This window comes from Manis pentadactyla, chromosome 6 (genome assembly GCF_030020395.1).
Source record: "Manis pentadactyla isolate mManPen7 chromosome 6, mManPen7.hap1, whole genome shotgun sequence".
Classification (NCBI taxonomy): domain Eukaryota; kingdom Metazoa; phylum Chordata; class Mammalia; order Pholidota; family Manidae; genus Manis; species Manis pentadactyla.
In genome coordinates, this window is record NC_080024.1 from 575348 (window position 1) to 594317 (window position 18970).

At 60.2% G+C, this 18970-nt stretch overlaps 2 protein-coding genes across 4 annotated transcripts in view; both read left to right on the forward strand.

The window, feature by feature from the left end:
- HDLBP (high density lipoprotein binding protein) overlaps positions 1-5923 on the forward strand; it is a 70092-nt gene extending 64169 nt beyond the window's left edge. For all 3 annotated transcript variants that reach the window (XM_036901302.2, XM_036901301.2, XM_036901303.2), the window contains 8 exons: positions 35-189; positions 923-1027; positions 1235-1369; positions 2407-2550; positions 4279-4464; positions 5004-5120; positions 5235-5360; positions 5472-5923. In XM_036901302.2, the coding sequence (XP_036757197.2) occupies positions 35-189; positions 923-1027; positions 1235-1369; positions 2407-2550; positions 4279-4464; positions 5004-5120; positions 5235-5360; positions 5472-5558 (1055 nt within the window). In that variant the 3' untranslated portion in view covers positions 5559-5923. The remainder of the gene's footprint in view (positions 1-34; positions 190-922; positions 1028-1234; positions 1370-2406; positions 2551-4278; positions 4465-5003; positions 5121-5234; positions 5361-5471) is intronic.
- Positions 5924-12299: 6376 nt separating this feature from the next.
- On the forward strand, positions 12300-16989 carry LOC130684253 (uncharacterized). The gene is made up of 4 exons (XM_057504362.1): positions 12300-12949; positions 13035-13054; positions 13141-13466; positions 13554-16989. The coding sequence occupies exons 1-4, from the start codon at positions 12300-12302 to the stop codon at positions 14046-14048; spliced, it is 1491 nt and encodes a 496-aa protein (XP_057360345.1). The 3' UTR covers positions 14049-16989.
- Positions 16990-18970: the final 1981 nt, after the last annotated feature.

Below are 18970 nucleotides of genomic sequence, written 5' to 3' on the forward strand. Positions count from 1 at the left end.
TCAGGGTTGAACTGACCCTCTTCTCTGTCCCCAGTTCACAGCGTGGAGCCACCTGTCCAGGAGAATGGCGATGACGCAGGGGAGGCACGAGAGACCAGGGAGGCTGACCCCGGCTCCCCACGGCGATGTGACATCATCATCATCTCTGGCCGGAAGGAAAAGTGTGAGGCCGCCAAGGAGGCCTTGGAGGTTCGTGCAGTAGATGAGCTCAGGCCAGTGGGGCACAGAGCCACCCAGGGCCTGGCAGCTGCACGGGGCCAGCCTCCTGAGCTCCGCAGGCCTGACCATGGTGGGTGAGAGGGGAGCCAAGGATCCCATTGGCAGCAGGGGAATCGTGACCCCCAGCCTCAGCTTCCCCCTCTGCAAGTGGCATTGCCTAGCCTGGTAGGCTTCAGGGGCAAGTCAGTTGGGCAGTGAATACTGAGGGCTGCCTGTGTGCCATACCTCCACTGTGTGCAAATGGACCAACAAGAAACAAAAACGTATCCATCCCACGTCAAGTGAGATATGTGCTGTGGGGGAAGAAGAGCAGAGGTAAAAGGTAGTGGTGGTCAGGAGGCATTCAGGAGCCGGAGTGCAGGTGGCAGGCAAGCTGGTGCCCCTCGCTGTCACCTTTGTGACTCCCACAGGTGCCAGGGCCAGCCTCTGCGCCCTGCCTCTCCTGGGCAGGCCTCGGGTCACCCTGCTTTCCCGGGTGTTCTGTCTGCTTGTTTTGCTCTATAAGGTGCCTGCCAAGCTTAGGAGCACAGGCTTTGGGGTGAGTCTGAAAGTTTGCTCTGCCTGCAATAACCCAGGAACTGGACTCTGTGCCCTTCGCCCTTGGGTTTTCTGTTGAGTTGAAGTCTAGGTGGCTCTCCAGTCCACGTGGAACAGTGTGGAAGGTTCCAGGAAGCACACTGGTTCTCCCGGGGCTTCTCTGCAGGCGCTGGTCCCCGTCACCATCGAGGTGGAGGTGCCCTTTGACCTTCACCGGTACATCATTGGGCAGAAGGGAAGCGGGATCCGCAGGATGATGGACGAGTTTGAGGTAGTGTGGTTTGTGGCCCTTCCTGGGAGCCCGTGTCGGGAGCAAGCCCTCTCTGGGCGCTGCCAGGGGCCCAACACTCGCAGCCCTCTGGGTGACGTGCTCCCCCCGGCCCTGTGTGCTGGTGCCTGTCTGTCTGTTATGGGGCAGCGGCGTCACGCTTCCCGCCCTCCTCGCCCCCAGCCTGCAGTCCTCTCTGTGTCTATGTAGGTGAATATCCACGTGCCAGCCCCTGAGCTGCAGTCTGACAACATCGCCATCACCGGCCTCACTGCCCACTTGGACCGCGCCAAGGCCGGGCTCCTGGAGCGTGTGAGGGAGCTGCAGGCAGAGCAGGAGGACCGTGTGAGTGCGCGCAGGGCCACGTGGGCCCAGAGCCTCTCCAGAGCTGGGGTCCTCCACCCCGGGCACACTGGGCACCCGCCAGGCCACACCACCAGCCATTAGATCAGGCATCCCCTCGTGCAGTCAGCGACCAGAGGTCCTGCTGTCGGATGCACAGCCCTTTCTGGTTTCCAGTACAACAGCAACCAGTTATATTTCATGTTTTCTCCTGACAGTAAATCTGAAAACATGTGCCTCCAGCCTTACTGAAAGGGGTGAAGTTGGGGTGGCCTGGGACGGGCCCCCAAGCCTGTGCTGTTTGGTCCGGAGTGGGTGTCAGCAGGCCCCACTCACGTTCTCAGTCTGCCGTTTCCCGGGTGGGGACCCACCCTCCCTGCTGGGCTGGCGTGGGCCCTCCCTGCTGGGCTGGCGTGGGAAGGACCTGAGCGGTGGTGCAGGCTGAGGCGGCTCCACAAAGCCAAAGCCCCGCCACAGATGACGCAGTGGGATGGGCTTTTCACTGCAGCAGTGACGCTTGGGGGTCTGGTGGCAGAGCAGAGCCTGTGGACCCCTCTCAGCCTGGGCATGCTCCTCGCTGTCTCTGCCCCAGCACAGGGCCCAACCTCCAGCCACAGGCATCTGGGACTGCCTGCCCCTTTGTTCCCTCTTTTCTTTCTGGCCTGACCCCAACCGTAATGTAAAGGAGCCTGAACATCTTTCGCACCTGTTCCTTAGATCCTTAGCTTACAAGTTAGAAAGCAGAGCCAAGAGCTCGCTTCTGCTGTGCCAATCTGAGCCCACCTGTGCCATCCTGGCTTCTGCACAGCCTCTCCGGGACTGTTTGGGTCTGACGGAAGGAGCAGTTGAGTCCTGGCTGTCACATGAACTGAATCTGGAAGGTGGCACAGAGGCTGACGGACCATCTGGGCTTTGTTTCTGCTGCTGCATTCACAGCAGTGCCTTCGAGGCCCAGCCTGGAGTGGGGGCAGGTGGGCATGGTGGCCAAGGCTCCGGCTCTCTGCCCTTTGCTTATTGTCAGTTGTTTGTTTCACCTGCAGGCCTTACGGAGTTTTAAGCTGAGTGTCACTGTAGATCCCAAATACCATCCCAAGATTATTGGGAGGAAGGGGGCAGTGATTACCCAAATACGCTTGGAGCATGACGTGAACATCCAGTTTCCTGATAAGGATGATGGGAGCCAGGTAAGAATGGCTGTTCAGGTCAGACACCAGGTTGAGCATGGGAGTAGATGGACTCTTGCTGGCTTTTGTCCCGACCTGGGAACAGTGACCAGGCAAACTAGGATGTGCCCAGATGGGCCGTGGAGGGCAGAGGTCAGCTGGCAGGTATCTGAGGCCCTGATTTGGACTCGGGGCCCTCCTGGCCTGTGCCAGCCCAGCGAGGGTTTCCGGGCCTGTGGGTGTGGCCCTGCTGCAGTGTGCCCTCCGCCGTTCCCCCAGAGATGAACGGGAGTAGCCACTCCCTAGGAACCCGCCTGTCCTGGCTCCTGCACAGCCCTTCCTGCCCCTCGGGCCCAGCCCCCTCCCGGCACAGCTTTGCACGCGGGGAGTCCCGTGTCTGTGCCCGGTCCCCGCCGTGGTGCACAGCGGAGTGCCCAGAAGCCGTGTGCTGGAACCTCCTGGCCGGGCAGCAGCTGCTGATAGGCCCCTGGAGCCTCTGGCCCCGCCTTCCCTGGGTCTGTGCCGGGGGCTTCTGGCTGGCTGCTCCTTCCTTCCCTCCTGGGTCTGCAGGTCAAAGGTTACCCATCTGCCTCTGACCTGGGTTCCCAAGGAAAGGGAGTCTGCTTCCAGTCTGCCTCTGGGGCTGTTCCTCGCCGGCACCCTGGGCCGCGTCTTTCCCTGCGCTCAGCCTGTCTTTCCACAGAGTGTGTTTGCACTGCCATTCATTCCAACTTTAATTTTTCCTTTTTTTACCTGAGGGTTTAGCTCTCGAATTTCTCGCTTCACACATTTTCTCTGCACTTTTCCACACAACTCGGTTGTAAAGTCGTGACCTAGGTTCAGCACACGATGTCAGCAAGCATCCCACGAGCCGGGAGGGCTGCGGCCAGTTTCCACACTCAGTGCGGTTCCCGGGAGGACCATGTGCCATCTGCAGGACACTCTGCCTGGGGCTGTGCTTGGCAGTGAGTGTGCCCAGCAGGGTGCAGCTTCCAGGCTCTGCTGGACACATGCTCCGCCCGCCCCGGGACAGGAGGGGACAGGAGGCATGGCTGCTGGTCCACTGTCTCCAGGGCGCCGGCCTCTCCAGGCTTGTGGGTGGAGGGGCTTCTGAATTTCCCCTCTTCTGACCCGGTCCAGGTCCGCTCTGCTCCTTTACCTTGTGCTCTGTCTTTGCTAGTGTGTTATTTTCTCCTGTCCTGGAGAATATGGCTCAAGGTGCTAATTAGTGCTCCGGATTCCTTCTCTGGGCCTTCAAGTCCCGTTTGCTCTGGCTTGCTCTTTGCACTTGACCGTCAGTGTGGTTCTGAGAGGGAGGCCCTGGCTGGGTGCCCACCCTGGCATCTGGTGCGTCTCCAGCTCCGTCTGTCCATAGGCAGCTCCCCCATGTGACAGGCCTGAAGGGGCCTAGCCCTGGCCCCGTGAAGCCCCTGGCCTGCACCCCAGCCTGTTGTCATGTCCTTATATTTGTGGGCAAGCACCCTTTCTCTGCCTGCATGTGGCTGTCTTCTGGTGGGTCTGAGAGGGGCCAGAGCTAACCGGACCCTGTTAGCCCGTCGTCCATTTAAGTCAGCCATTTGATTTCTCTTCCCTTTTAAGGTGAGGCCTGCCTCCCTCTCTCAGGCTTCTGTCCGACCTCCCCAGAACCTGTGCCTCCTTGTCACCTTGGAACCTCGTCCCACTGGATCGGTGCCCGGGGCCAGGAGTCCCTAGGGCACCCCCACTTCTGACTGGATTCTCCCTCCTTAGCCCCAGGACCAAATTACCATCACAGGGTATGAAAAGAATACCGAAGCTGCTCGGGATGCTATACTGAAAATTGTGGGTGAGCTTGAGCAGATGGTTTCTGAGGATGTCCCACTGGACCACCGTGTTCATGCCCGTATCATTGGCGCCCGTGGCAAAGCTATCCGCAAAATCATGGACGAGTTCAAGGTGAGTCCCCAGCCCCGTCGTGAAGGGTGTGTGCGAAGGCCCGGAAGCACGGTGGGTGAGATCGGGTGTGTGCTTGCCGTCCATCCGGGCACCTCCCTCCTCATGGGCTAGGTGAAGGGGCACCAGGGACGCCCTGGGATCTTGCCTTCCTGCCTCAGCTGCTGACCATACTCGGGGTCCGGAAGGGGTGTCGGTCGTCTGTAACTCAGGTGCCTGCCCCTAGGGCAGTCGAGTCATGTGGGGCCACAGTTGTGTGCAGTTGCCCTGCACTGGCCTGCAGAAGGTGGCCCCAAAGGGGCTAATGGGTTCTGTAGCAGTCAGGCACGTGCACTCTGCAGTACCAACGTGCTCCCCCAGCGCACTGCCCTCCCATCCTGATGGCAGAGGGCAGCTGTGAGCCCAGGCTTGCACACTTTACTGAACTCGCTGGGGGGAGCTCCCCACAAGCCACCATCCCCACCACACATGGTGGCAACCCTCTGGTCCAAAGACCCCGGAAGGCACTTAGCCACCTCAGCTGCTGCTCATGTTCCTTTCAGGTGGACATTCGTTTCCCGCAGAGCGGGGCCCTAGACCCCAACTGCGTCACTGTGACGGGGCTCCCGGAGAATGTGGAGGAGGCCATCGACCATATCCTCAACCTGGAGGAAGAATATGTGAGTCCGGGGCCAGGGAGGTTGTGCACCTCTGGAGGTGGGCCAGCAGCAGGCCAGCACGGTGGGGGTGCCCTCGTGCATCCCTGCTGCCGACTGACTCCCCCGTGCCCACAGCTGGCTGATGTGGTGGACAGTGAGGCACTGCAGGTGTACATGAAGCCACCGGTGCACGAGGAGTCCAAGGCACCGTCAAAGGGCTTCGTAGTGCGGGACGCTCCCTGGACCGCCAGCAGTGAGAAGGTCAGCTGCCGCCTTCCATGGGCCCGGGACAGGCACACCCTGCCTCCCTCTGGGGGCCCGTGTGCCAGGGTGGCAACCCCAGTACTAAAGCTGTGCCTTGTCTCCCCACAGGCTCCTGACATGAGCAGCTCTGAGGAATTCCCCAGCTTTGGGGCTCAGGTGGCCCCTAAGACCCTCCCTTGGGGTCCCAAACGATAATGATAAAAAAGCAGAAACCTCTCCAGCCGGCTGACCTGAAAGTCACCACACAATGGTTTGTCAATCCGACCCGGCGGCTGGACCCTCCATAAATCGTTGACACCCTGCCCCTGAGGTCTCACAGTGAAACCGGGCGCCAGCCCCCAGCGTGCTCAGGACCTGCCCCTGACTCCTGTTCCTGGGACGGTTCTCCGCTGTTGTGAACACTAACAGAGGTAACTGGACATTCGCCATAAGCTTCCTGGCTCGCCCAGCATGTCAGTAAGGCTGGGGCCTCCACTTTGAGAGCTCCACGGCTGTGCCCGAGTCTCTTCCTGTGTCATGACCTCAGGAAATAAATTTCCTTGACTTTATAAAAGCCAAAACGTTTGCCCTCTTCCTTTCCCACCTCCCTTCCCCTCTGCCTGCCGTCCAGACCCTCCCTCTTGTAGAATGCAACCCCCCTTCTTCCAGCTGCCAAAAAGCCCACTTAGCCAGACCCCAGGGTGGGGAGGAAGACCCGGTGTGCCCCCTGGGAGCGCCTGGACCTAAAGGAGAGCCGTAGTGGGGCCGGTGCGGTCTGAGGCTGCCGGGTGACCAGATTCTCGGCTGGCCCTGGCTTGGCCGCACTGGGGTCTGAAAGCATCGTGCATCTGCCCCGTCCCACCCGGCGCTGGAGGCCCCGTCTGGTGAGCAGAACCTGGGGGCGAGGCCTGCACATCTGCCCTCTGGGTCGGCAGTGGCTGTCCCACTGCCAAGAAGTGGGGGTAGGGAGGGAGCGGCAGAGGGGAGGTGGAGGCCCCTGCCCCCTCCCTGAGGGCCCTGTGCTTTCAGACACCGAGCTCAGTGGCCTTCTTCCCACCTCAGAACTGGGTGGCAGCAGGCTCATATTCAGGGTGGTGCCAGCCCAGCCCCCGAGCCTCCTGGCAGCCTTTCCTGGTGGTGGGGCATTTGCCACGGCCTTGGGGCCGTCCCGTGCGGGGCTTGGTGCACGCTGGGAGGCTGTGTGCCAGCCCTGGGGCTGCCTGGAGCAGCAGGCCTCACAGGCTCAGGGTGGACAGAGGCGGGGTTGCGCCTCCTCAGGTGCGTGGCAGGCCTCAGTGTAATGGTGCCCTGCCCTGGTCACGTTGAGGGTCAGCTCTGGGGAGGAAAGGCGGCCTGGCCGCAGAGAGGGAGGTGCCTCTGTGCTGTGCTGCCTCCCGGGCGCTGCCCCCAAGAGGTCCTGGGGGGCCTTCCCGGAAGACCAGCAGAGGAACTGGAGCTCAGCTGACTCGAGGCTGAAATGCCCACATAGACCAGCCACGGCGCAGGCAGCCTCACGTGCCGCCCACAGGCATGGGCGAGGACGGGTGCCTTGGCTGTGTGTCCAGGGACCCAAGCCGGGGAGAAAAGGGAAGGAAGGGCCTCTCTCTCAGGGAGCCTCTCCTCTCGGCGCTCTTGCTTCCCGCCCGCCACACCTGCAGCTGCCTCACGACGTCCTTCCCCGGCATCTAGCCTCCACCCTCCCCCAGAGGTAAATTTTTAATTCTCAACAGATTTTTGCACATGCACATCTACATCTGCATTTATTGCTAAATGTCCATTTAAAACCCCCCTTTCCTACAACAGTGCATGTAGGGTCTCAGCCTGTTTTTGGTGGTTACGGGTCTGAGGTGACCGCCCCCAGGCCTCCTGTGCGGTGGTGGCAGATGCTGCCGGGACCGCCCTGGGGGTCTGGGACGTGTGCCTGTTTCCTACTTGTTAAATGTCTTCCACATCCTATGTTTCCATAACTACAATCCATCCCTTGGCCTTAACTTTGGTATTTGGAGATTATATGCAAACATGTTAAAGGATTATGAATATGGATGACACTGGAATTTTAAAATTCTGAAATAAAGCCCAAAACAGATGTGATGTGCTGGGACTTGTTTATCACGCTGCACGTGAAAGTGGGTTTCCCAGCTCACTCGGACAGAATCTGCGGATGGGTCTGCTCTTCAGGGGTTCTCCCGGCCGGCACACGGCTCAACCCGGTGTGAGCGGCCCCCAGGGGAGCCGTGCTGGGGGCCAGCAGTGGTCCCGGGCCCCACCACCCTCGGGGCTGGGCAGCCTCCTCTCTGCCTGGCCCCGCGTGCTCACCCTGCCCCTCCCCTTGGCTTCTGAACTCAGGCATCCCGCAGGTGCTGAGCAGCCATGTGGGGAGAGCCCTCCACTGAGAGAGCCCCTGTCCCGGCACCCATGTGGCAGGAAATGCCTCCAGAGAGGAGCTGGCATCCTGGTGCCTGGGGGTGGGCTTGTCCCCTCCTTGTTGAAGCCAACGGGTTCACCCAGTGACCTGCCAGTCTGGCTCCTGACGCACCCTACACGGAGCACCAGTCCCCCAGGAGACGGGTGGAAGAGCTTGATGGAGATGACCCCGACAGCCAAAGACGAAGCCACCTGGCAGAACGGACGTTCAGAGGCGGGAGGGGCCTCGGACGCGCCCACCTGGTACAGTGCACGGTCAGACGCGGTCAAGGCCGTAGGGGTGGCTGCTCTGAGTACTTACGTGGGAAGGGTCATCAGGACTGCCCCGATCACTTCATGAGAGCCCGAGGTGGGACATGGCATGTTCTTAAGCCAAATTACTTAAAATTATAAAGTGTAAGACAGCAGCAACAAAAAGGCCACTGGTGGGAAGAAAATGATGGGTTTTACAACGAGGGTACAGCACATGGTGGGGCCGAGCCCTCCGCCTGGGGCGCCTCACTGCTCTGCCCAAGAGCTCGCACGCGGACTTGGATGGCTCCCCTTCTGAAAGCCAGTCAGCGAGGGACAAGAGGAGGAGGAGTGCGTGCGCCCCACGACAGCCACACAGCCTGGAAGGTGCTGCCCCTCCAACCCCCACCCAGGCCAGGCCGCTGCTGCGAGGAGAGCAGGTCTGGGACGTGCAGCTTTCTGGAAACCACGTCCTGACAGTGCGGTCTGCCACCGGGAGAGCACCTGAAGGAGGCCACTGTGGGCATGGCGTGTCCCCTGTGTCGGTCCAGGGCGACTGGTGATGGACAGTAGAGGAGGAGGAGGAACCTGGCGGCCCCCCACCTCCACCCCTGTCTGTGGGCAGTGAGTCCACAGAAGGCAGACACAGAGCCTGGTGAAGCCCATCAGCACATGGACTCTTCTCCCAGTTTTGAAAACAATGAAAGACAAAAGCTTCTAGAAGGAGCTGCACCAAGGGTCTCAGGAACATCCTCTCCTGAGTGTCTCCCTGGTGTGGGGAAAAACTCCCATCTCCCGGGCATTCCCAGGCGCCTCTGCTCTGGGTCTGCACTGGCCCCAGGCTGGAGGCTGAAGGAGACGCTACACAGGCGTGTGGCTGGGCGGGGGAGGCGGTGGGGGACGCAGCCTCGAGCTGGCCTGCCGCAGCAAGGTTAAGGGGTGCTCCAAGGCTGCTGCCAGTGGCTAGGAGGGGAAGGGGGGCTCTGCAAGAAAGGAGAAGACGGAATCAAGGGGCCTTAGCAGAAAAAGGGGAGGGTGGGGTGGTGAGGTGACTCCTGGCTGTGACCTGGAGCCCCAGGGGTACGGGGGCCATGTTGTAGGCAGGACCGTGTGGCCAGTAGGAAGAGGCAGGGGCAGGAAGGCCTGGAGTGGGGGGTGGGTCCCAAAGCACAGCAGTGTGACTGACACATGACCTGTGGTGTGTCAGGGCTGAGGGGCAAGTGGCCGCATGAGCAGGGAGAGGCCAGGGTGCAGGCCACACCTAGGCCAGCGAGAGCGGCTGGGGAGGTTCAGGGGGCTGCTGGGGGCCCAAGAGGACCGCGCTCTGAGGGCGCAGTGGGGAATGGGAGGGAAGCTGTGGCCGGCCAGCCCAGAGATGGTGATGGGAGCCCCCTGCAGGCCACGGGGTACCCCGCACCTGGTGCTGCTGCACTCCGCTGCCTCGGGGACTCCGGGGTGCTGTCCCAGGACCCTGGGAGGCAGGGCGTATGGTAGAGGCCCGGCCGTAAAGGCTGCCGCAGCCCTGTGGCCGGGAGGCGCAGGAGGTAAGCCGTGGCTTCTGAGGCTGTGAGCTCCTGCCGAGGCCTCCCTGTGCGCCTGGCTGCAGGTCCCTCAGCAGCTGACTCTTGGTGACCCCCGAAACCTCAGGAGAGGAGCTCCTGGCAGCCGAGGCTGTGGACCCAGATGCGTCTCTGAGCCTGGGGCAGCTGTCCTTCCTGCTGTCTGTTCCACAGAGAACCTGTCTCCGGGAGAGGGTGGACCTCATGAGCGGGGGACCTCACTGCCCCGGCTCCCAGGGGGCCGGGGCGGGGGCTCACCTCGTTCTCAGCCAGTGCCTGCGTGGCCAGGTAGTACTCCCGCTTCCCCTTAACTCCAGGGACTCAGGAACGTGGGTACCAGGAGGTGAAGGGCTCCGCCTTTGGAGAACACCACGTGCTGGGGGGGGTAGGGGCACCCCTTAGTGAGACAACACCCAGACGGGTCTGGGTGGCCAGAAGGGCTGAGCTGGAGACCACCAACCTCCCGTGGCCCTGGGAGCTGCCCTGGGACACAAAGCACCGCTGAGGCCAGATGGGGTCATCAGCTCCACTCTACAGGCTGGGAAATGGAGATGCAGAGAGCTGTGAGCTGACAAAGGTCACGTGACCTCATCCCACACTTGGTGGTTTTGGGCAAAGCATCCCAGGGAGGGGCGGGCATGGTGCTAGGCTAGAGTGCCAGTGGGAGAAGCCCATGGGGGAGCTGGGCGGGCCTCGGCTGCCTTAAACATGACGATGGGCAGCGCGGAGGGCCCGGAGGTGCCAGTGGGTTGGGGAGTGGTGCCCATCGTCCTCCCTGAAAGCCCGGCACCTGCGGGAGGCGCGGCTGGCAGGAGGTGGAGGGCTGGCTGCCGGCGGCACATGCCTTTCTCCACCGTTCCTTCCCCTGGTCCTGACCGTCGGCCTGGCTTGCCACCAAGCGTGCCTGAAGCAGAAACTGCTCCCAGAAGGGACACCCTGACACTCCTTCAGCTTTGACCACTGTGGTTTCAGAAGGGTGGAAGGGCTGGCCTGCCCCATGCCCCTACCAGGCTAAACTGGGCCCCAGAGTGGCAAATACCTATTATCTGGTAGGTGTGACAGTCCAATAAAGCGCTTCTCTAGGTGATGTCAACCTACCTACACTGTGAAAACGTGCCATTGTATGAGGTGGGCGGTCTGCTCTGCTCAGAGGCGCCCTGCCCAGCACAGCTCTCCTTACTGACCAGCACGATGTTCAGCTCTGCCACCGCAGATTGAAGGGTCATCTTGTTATACTTTGACATCTTAGTGTATTTGTATTGTAAGAGATGACATTCCATTTTATAACATAAGCTTACAGGTAGTTACCCTCCATGGAAAGTATTACCAGGGCCAACTTTGTAGGAAAAGGAAAAAACCCTTGAAAATTAAGAATACAGTCATTGAAAAAAATTCCTCAATGAATGGGATGAACTTTAAAGGCCAGATGAGATGGCAGGGGAGAGACAGCTGGAAAACCATTATGATGAAACCCCCTGGCATGCAGTACGGAGAGCCTGAGGGCGTTCGTCCGGCGCACCCCATGCCTGAGGGTTCCCACAGGTACACTACAGACACCCTGCAACGGGGAGAAATGTGAACTCGGGAAATGCAGTGCAGAGGAAATCACTGTGGCCACAGTAGTAAGAGACACCAAACAGGTGTGATTAACAAATCACCAAAAAATGATCCTGTGTTTTTTGCGTGGTAAAACTAAAGCTGCATAACAAAAAGATGGGGTGATGGGTGTGCAAAGGTTGGTAAAGCACCCAAGGGTCCATGTCATGTAGCAGGAGGGGACGAAGATGAATTCCTTCAGTCTTTGTTAAGAAAATGTAGAGCTAAGAATGTGTATTAAAAGTATAATTTACAATAAAAATATAGACCATCAGCTCCAAATGAGAATACAGAGGAAAAAAATACAAAATACTTGCACCCATCTACCTGAAAAACAGAAGAGAAAAGGTATTCACTAAGAGATCACATATGAATTCATATTCAAGTAAGAACCTCATTATACATAAAGCAAAACTGGACAGAACTACATGAAGAAACTGATAATGCTGCATTCATGGAAAGATTTTAACTCACCTCCAGAGGAGGGTGGGCATGAAAATCTGAATTAACAAGCCTGACCTAATAATAGGTGTATAGAGAACCTTGCCGCAAAATCAAGATTCTTTTCAAGTTCACTTGAAACGTGCAAACCCGTTGTGACCAGACCCTAAAGGAAGTTTCAGCTGAAGGCGGGAGGCTTACATCATAGCCCGTCAGGTTCTCCGACCTCCAAGCAATTAAACCAGAATCAATGATTTTTTGTTTTAAGTAGCAAAAAGAAAACTCCATGCTTGGGAACTTCTCTCCTAAATCACAGATAAACAGGGAAGTCACAACTGAAGTTATGAAATATTTAGAAAAGAAGAAGAAAAGAAATATTAACACTAACGGGAGCAGATTTTTAAGGGGTATGTAGAAATAAATTTATAGGCATAAATTTATTAAAACCCAATAAAGACTGAAAATAAATGAGTTAAGTTTTCAAGTCCAGTAGACAAATTTTGAAGAGAAAAGACAAACTATATCTGCAAAGAAAATGGGTCCATAACCACAAAAACAGAACTTAAAATTCTAGGAGAAAAATATGAATGTTTTGTGTCGTTAAATTTTAAAGCTTAGCTGAAATGCTGTTTCCTATAGATAAAAATTTCCAAAATCGGCTGAAGAACGAACTGTTCTAAAGAGTAAACCCGGAGCCGGGCAGGGAATGAGGCAGGCGCGCCCCCAGCCCGCGCGCCGAGCGCCAGCGGCCCCCCCCCCCCCGGCCGAGGGCCCCCCGCTCGCCCCGCGCCCGGGCCGGCAGGTGCTCCCGTCGCTGACGACCGCCAGGTGCGGGGCCCTCCCGGCTGTGGAAGCAGGTGCCGGTGCGCTGCGCGCGCTCGGCCACAGGGCGCCGGTGCTCGCGGACGAAGTTGGCGCGTCCGGGCGGACCACCTGGTTGCTGGGCAGCGGCCACGAAGATGGTGACAAAGCCGAACTGCAGCCCTGCTGGTGGGCGGCGGGGGTCCCCGCCGGGCCTCGCCCGCACCCCGTGACCCCTGCCCGCGCCTCTGGAGAGGGCGCCAGCGTCCGGCCACGCCGGCCCTCCCGCCTCATCCTGGGGACTGAGCTCCAGGCTCCCTCCCCCAGGAAGCTTCCCGAGGCTGCCCCCGAGGGGCTGGAAGAGGTCAGGGACTCTGCACCTGTCTCCCCAGCGCTGGGCCCCTCCTGGCCGGGTGCCCCAGAAACCTGCCTCCGATTTGAGGACTGGCTCCCTGCCTCGGGGAAGCTTCAGGAAAGGGCTCCTGGAAAGAGGTTCCTGGGTCCTCCGTGCAGTCACTACCGGGAGCACCAGGCCCCCCCACTGCCTGCTGCCCAGTGGGGCAGGGACACAGAGCCAACCCCACTCGCTGGCACGAGAAAGCAAGGCTCCCCTGGCAACTGTCCACCCTTTTACCTGCAGATGCCGCTGCTGTTACCCTTGTGTGTCTTCTGGGCCAGGGAGGCCCGAGCAACAGGCTGGGCCCATGTGGCGCATCAGACCACCGGCTGGCAAGGGCGCAGTTGAGGGTCGGAGCGTGGGCACCGAGAACACTCACGGAGAAAGTCCAGTCCCCAGGCCCGGGCCTGGTCTCCCAAGCGCCCCGCTGCCCTCCTCCCACCGCGGCTGTGGCCCTGGCCCTCTGGGAGGGGACACGGAGGCCACTCCAGGAGAGCTCCGTCGACGGCCCCAGGCCCCCTTCTGGCCTCTGGGAGGCGCTGCCCCTTCCCACCTCGGCCAGCCTTCCCTGGACGCTACCTGCCCCGACTTCCACGGTTCTTCTCCGATCCGCTGCAGGCCTGGCTCAGCCTGGGACCTCTGTCCCCCAGCCCCGCCCCCGCGTCACATTTCAAGGTGGATGTGGATGGGATGCTGAGGCTGGAAGCCCCCAGGGGCACGCTGCCCTCCCGGCCCACGGTGCTTCGAGTTACTGTCAAACAGGCCCTCCCGCGGAAGAAGCTCGTCTGCCTCCCAGGGCGCCTGTCCAGCCTCGGCAAAAGCCCCACCTTCCTCCTCCTGGACCGCTGCCACGTCTGCCACCAGCTCTTCAGCTTTCTGGAGTCGGAAACACCCAGGAAGAATGACCCCTTCTCCCAGGTGGGGCCTGGGGCTAGGCACAGCAGGAGCAAGGCCTCCGGACTCCCCAGAGCACCCAGGTGCCTCCGTGGGGGGCCACCCCTCCCCCTGGCTCCCCTGCAGGGCTCTCAGGAAGATCAGCGTGGTTCACGGAACTCTGGGGGAAGGGGATTCCTCCTGCAACTGCAGAAAGGCGCCAAGAGCTATCGGGAGGGTTGGGAAGGAGCAGGCGAAGACTGGCTGCGCCAGTGGGGGAACGTGTGCCTGGCCACGCGTCCAGCCCCTGCCCCCAGCAGGCACCGAGCCACACCCTGCACTCGTGATCCTGTGGATTCAGCTTCCTGGCACCACCTGCCCTGAGAGGCAGGGCCACACAGCCAAGGTCCCCAGCCACAGTTCACAGCACCCTGTGGCGGGCGAGTAGGAGTCCAGGCTGTGTCCGGCCTCTGGCAGCCCGCCACAGGACTCTGGTTTGGGAGGGGGCCCAAGCTGCCTTGATGGGGGCCCCTGTGGCTGTCCACCGAGTGCCTCTCTTCCCCTCAGCCCCGTGTGGGGCAGTGGGGCCTGAGGGGACCCCGACGGGTGGGCTGGCCCCCACCTTCCTTCTGCTCAGTTGCACGGGGGGGCAGACAACACCCTTTAGTGGATGGAGCAGGGGCCTCGGCTCCTTCTGGGGGTCCTGGGCCTGGCAGGTTGGCAAAGCGGGCAAAGAGTGAGCAGAGCCCAGTGGCCCGGAAAGAGGGATGTGAGCGGGCTGGGCGGGTACGAGGGTGGAGGAGCGAGGGGGGTCAGGGCACGGCCCCTCGGTCCAGAGAGCCCGAGGCCAGGAGGAGCAGAGGGCTGAGCCCGCAGTTCGGACCCCCTGCCTTGCTCCGGGTGGCCCAGAGCCAGGACTTGGCATCACGGGCCAGGAGGCCACGCAGGAGGTCTGTGCGGGCCCCATCCCTGCTGGGGTGAGCGGGTGGCGTTGGTGACGCTCTGTGTGGAGTGGAGGCTTAGAGGGCGCCCCAGCCACAGAAGCTCGGTGTTCTGCTCCTCGGCGGGTCACTGGACAGGGGGAAACAAGCTCCCTGGGGTTGGGGTTCTCTGTCTGGAGCCACATGGAGCACCTGGCCTTCCCCACAAGGCGGAGCAGATACCGTGCCAGGCCTCTTGGCTCCAGGCGAATCCTGGAGCTTCTCCCCCCAGTCCAGGACACTGGGGCCCTGATGGGCCGGGGGTGCTTGCCCAGCCCTCTGGGGTCCTCTCCCACCTGCCTCCCGGTGGCCTATGCATCGCAGGACAGGATCCCACCCAGCACAGCAGCTCCCCGGCCTTTCTTGTCATCTTAGCCCAGTGCCTGTCTCCTGGGGGCCACTTACCGTACTCGGCCCTCCGCACACAGCTCTTCCCCGTGGCGCCTCTTCCACCTGCTAAAGCCCGAGGCAGCCCCTTGTCTTGGCTGGAGCCACCCCTGGTCCCCACACTCCCCCAGGAGCCCCTGAACAGCGGATCAGGCCCCTGCAGGTGGCACTCCCTCTCGCCTGGCAGAGCCCAGCGGGCACGAGGACCCCCTGGGCCCGAGGGTGTCCGCACTGAGGGTATGTGAGGTCAAGCTCTCCAAACCCAGACCCTGAGATGGGTTCCCATTCAAGACCTCGCCTCAGGATGCTCCAGAGGCCAGGGACGGAGTGGGCACCAGGCAGGGCAGAGGCCTCTGGACCTCACGGGCCTCTGGAGGGGAAGGCACGGCCCAGAATCTTCCTGGTCTGGAGCTCTGGTCAACCACTGCAGAGGACCATCCCGCTCTCTGCCCTCGGTGGCCAAGTGGCTCTGACGGCCTCAGGCCGAGCGCCCAGGAGCGGCGGGGTCAGGCCCCTGACACAGTCTGCACGGGAGCGCCCCCAGGGGTGGTTCCGAGTCACTTCATATAATGTCTTACGGCTGGAAACGTTTCCAAGTTGCATTATTTTTGCAAAAATAGAAGGAGTTTTAAAAAAGAGAAGGAGAGAGAGAGAGAGAGAGAGAAAGGGAGGAAGAAAGGGAGGGATCAGGAAGAGGCCGGCAGGCTGCAACTAGCACAGGCCTGCTGGGGAGCCCCGGGGGCCAGGGTCTGCTACACCACCTTCATTTGACTATAACTTTTTACATACATTTTTGTAACATTTAGAAATAAATTTGGTGGAATTAACAAAAAGATCTCCTTCCTCACCTCACCTCACAAGAAGTGAGGAGGTGGTGGCACCGGAGTCCACTCAGTGGCTCCAGGAAGTGAGGGCCAGAGCCCTTCCCTTATGGGCTGCAGGGTGGCTGCAGCTGGTCCAGCCATCACGTCCACGTCCCGGGAGCCGTGACAGCTGTGCCTGCCCTTTTCCTCAGGGACGCAGGGTCATCCGCGAAGCATGAGTCTCAGGCCAGCCCCCAGTTGTGAGGCAGCCTGGAAAGGGAGCAGATGCGTCAGACTGCTTTAGAATGAACGTGCCTCACCGAGGGTGGGCACAATGCTGCTCTGAACAAATGGCTGGGGTGAAAGGCCCCTGCAGGGCCTGCCAGCTGGGTGCCCCCTCCGTTTTCCTGACATCACGCCCCTCACACCGCCCAGGGCTGGGCCGCGAGTGGATCCCAGTCTCCCTGTGGCCACACATCTGCCCCATCTCAACGCCCACCCACCCTGCCTCCACAACACCCCCTCCCTTCTCCCTCTGCAAGGTGCCTCCTGTGGGGTCCGGGCGGGTGGTCCCCACCCCAGGTGTGGATTCTGGCTGCAGCAGCCCCACCCTGACCCCCTGGGGGAGGGAGCGCTCCCGTAGGTAAGTGCCCTTGGAGAGCTACGCATGCCCTGTGGAGTCTAGTCTGCCGGGCTGCGGCTCCTTCCCAGCCAAGGGGCACTGACTGCACCCAAGGCCCACTCAGCACAGTGCTGGGTGCTGTTTAGGGTTCAGGGTGCAGCGAGTCCCTCTGCCGGCCTTGGCCACCACTGTGTGCCCAGGGCCCAAGAGCCGTGCCTCTGGCATGCAGGAGAGGCAGCTCTGCGTCCAGGCTTTGGAGGGGCAGCCTGCTCGGCTCACTCCCTCGTCAGGAGCTGTGTGAGTGTCCCTGGCTGCGCAGCACCGGCTCTGTCCCGGTTTGCACTCTGAGGACAGCACTGGGGCATCCAGGCTGCATGGCCCTCTGGCTCCGCATCGCCTGCTCCTGCCCTTGGCCTGTTTCTATGGGGGTTCCTGTCTTCTTTTTAGATTTGCTGAAATTCTTTGTATCTAAATGTTGGGCCCTTGCCAGATTTAAACACTGCAGACATCTCTTAATCTGCTGTGTCTACTTGTGTGTCCTTGTTCTACAGGGCATTTTGCTCTTATGTAACCAAACCCATCCAAATCTTGTCTTAGAGTTGTGCTTTGGGGTTTTAAGAAGCTCTCTCCCACTTCTGGCTCACAAATGTATTTCTCCACATTTCTTCTACCGACTTACTTTAACTTTTCACACGCAGGTTTAATGCCCTGGAGCCGGCCGGGCATGTGATGCTCAGCAGGGTTCAGCGAGAGTTCTCCACAAGGCGGGGTCCTCTGCCCAGCACCATCCTTCCCCCCCGGCCCGTGGGCCCCCTCCACCCTGCCAGCCGCCGAGGCCCCATACGACGCCCTGCCCGAGGTCTGCCAAGGCTGGCTGGCATCATTCTCACTATGGTCTGTGGCTTTCAGATTCTGCAGGAAGTCACCTCTCCAGCTTCTTTTTCAAAGTTCACTGAATTGCTTCAAAGTTTCAAGGTTCGATGTGGATCTTCCATGTATATTTTAGAACTTAATGAATTCCTCAAAGAAACAAACACATGCTGAAGAGGACTGTGCCGGATTCGGCACCCCCTTCCCGCCCCTTCATCATTTGCATAGTCTGTTGAAGAAGAGGTGCTGGGTCCAGTTTGTGGTCCACCCCGGGAAGCCTCGTCTCTGCCTGGGGCGCCTCCTGGCACCTTCCTCCTCAGATGCCTCCTCACCTGGAGCGTCTGGGCCGCCCTCTTCCTACTCCTGAGTGGGAGGCTCCGTGACTCACCTCTGCTCCCGAGGGGCTCTGCGGAACCTGCATTTACCATGAACTTCACAGAGCGGCTTCGGCTCCTTTGCTGCCACACCAAGGTGACGACATGCAGCCCGCTTCTCCCTCCACCTCCCAGACCGGGCAGACATAACTGCACGGTGCAGTTGCCGACTCTTTGGAGGGTGTATTCTGTATCTTGTCAAGAATTCTGGCCTGCATTATGGACAATGCTCAGGAATTTGTGGCTCAAACCACAGTTTCATACCAATTGTCCTGGAACTAGTTGGCGGGCAGAGACTACAGCCCCACACCCGCACCAGACACCTCCAGGCTGCGTGTGATCAAGGCCACTGCCGCTTCTCCACCGGCGCCCTTTCCTCAGCTCCGCACGTGGACTCATCTGTGGTTTGGCTGGGCAACTCCTCCGAAAACCCTTCCGTGGCAACGGCATGCAAATACCGAACGCTTGTGCCTTTGAAGGTGTCTCTGTCCTCAGGGTTTGGTCAGGGGCAGAATTCTAGGGGGACAGTCCAGGAGCCCTGTCTGGCGCCATGGCCCTCGTAAGCCCTCCTTCCTTTTTAGGAGTTTGCTCTTCTATCGGTGGACACTCACAGATTCGGATCACACAATTTATTCTGGCAAAGACTAGAGTCAGGACCAGACGTGTCCCTAACCCTCGGCCGACCACCCCACGCCTACAACTCCCCTGGCAGGGGACAAGCTGTCGCCGGGCCTTGGACACGGGATCCCTGGCCCGGGGCAGTCTGTCCAGCAGAGTCTTCTATGACGATGGAAACGGGTGGCCCCTGGCAACATGTGGCCACTGGGCACTCGGAATGTCGCAAACACAACCAAGGCCTGAATGCCTGTCATTTTAACAGACTTACATGTGAACTGAAGCAGCCACGTGTGGCAGTGAGCGGCTCCCATACTGGGCAGGGCGGCTCCGGAATCCTGCAGTAGGAGGGACCCTTGGTGACCCCATGATTCAGTCTGATTCTGCAGAAGGGGGACTGAGACCCAAGGATGACAGGGTCCTTGTGGCATCGCATTCAGACCCCAGGGGGCTGTTGATGTAAATCTGAACAGAGCCTGATGATGGGGTAACATGGGAGGCAACAGCGTGAGGGTCCGGAGGGGGGCTCATGCTGTGAGAGCAGCCCTGCGCTCGGGAAGCCAGTGGTCTCCTCTCAACCACGCGGGCAGTACCGGCCTCAGAGCTGGGGGGGCTGGGGGGGCGTGCCCGGGGAGGGCTTGGGGGCCACAGCACA

Coding starts and splice junctions, on each gene's coding strand:
- LOC130684253 (XM_057504362.1), top strand. CDS start 12,300: ATGAGGCAGGCGCGCCCCCAGCCCGCGCGCCGAGCGCCAGCGGCCCCC. Junction 13,055..13,140: donor ATGCCGCTGCTGTTACCCTT/GTGTGTCTTCTG, acceptor GGCGCAGTTGAG/GGTCGGAGCGTGGGCACCGA. Junction 13,467..13,553: donor CCCCCGCGTCACATTTCAAG/GTGGATGTGGAT, acceptor ACTGTCAAACAG/GCCCTCCCGCGGAAGAAGCT.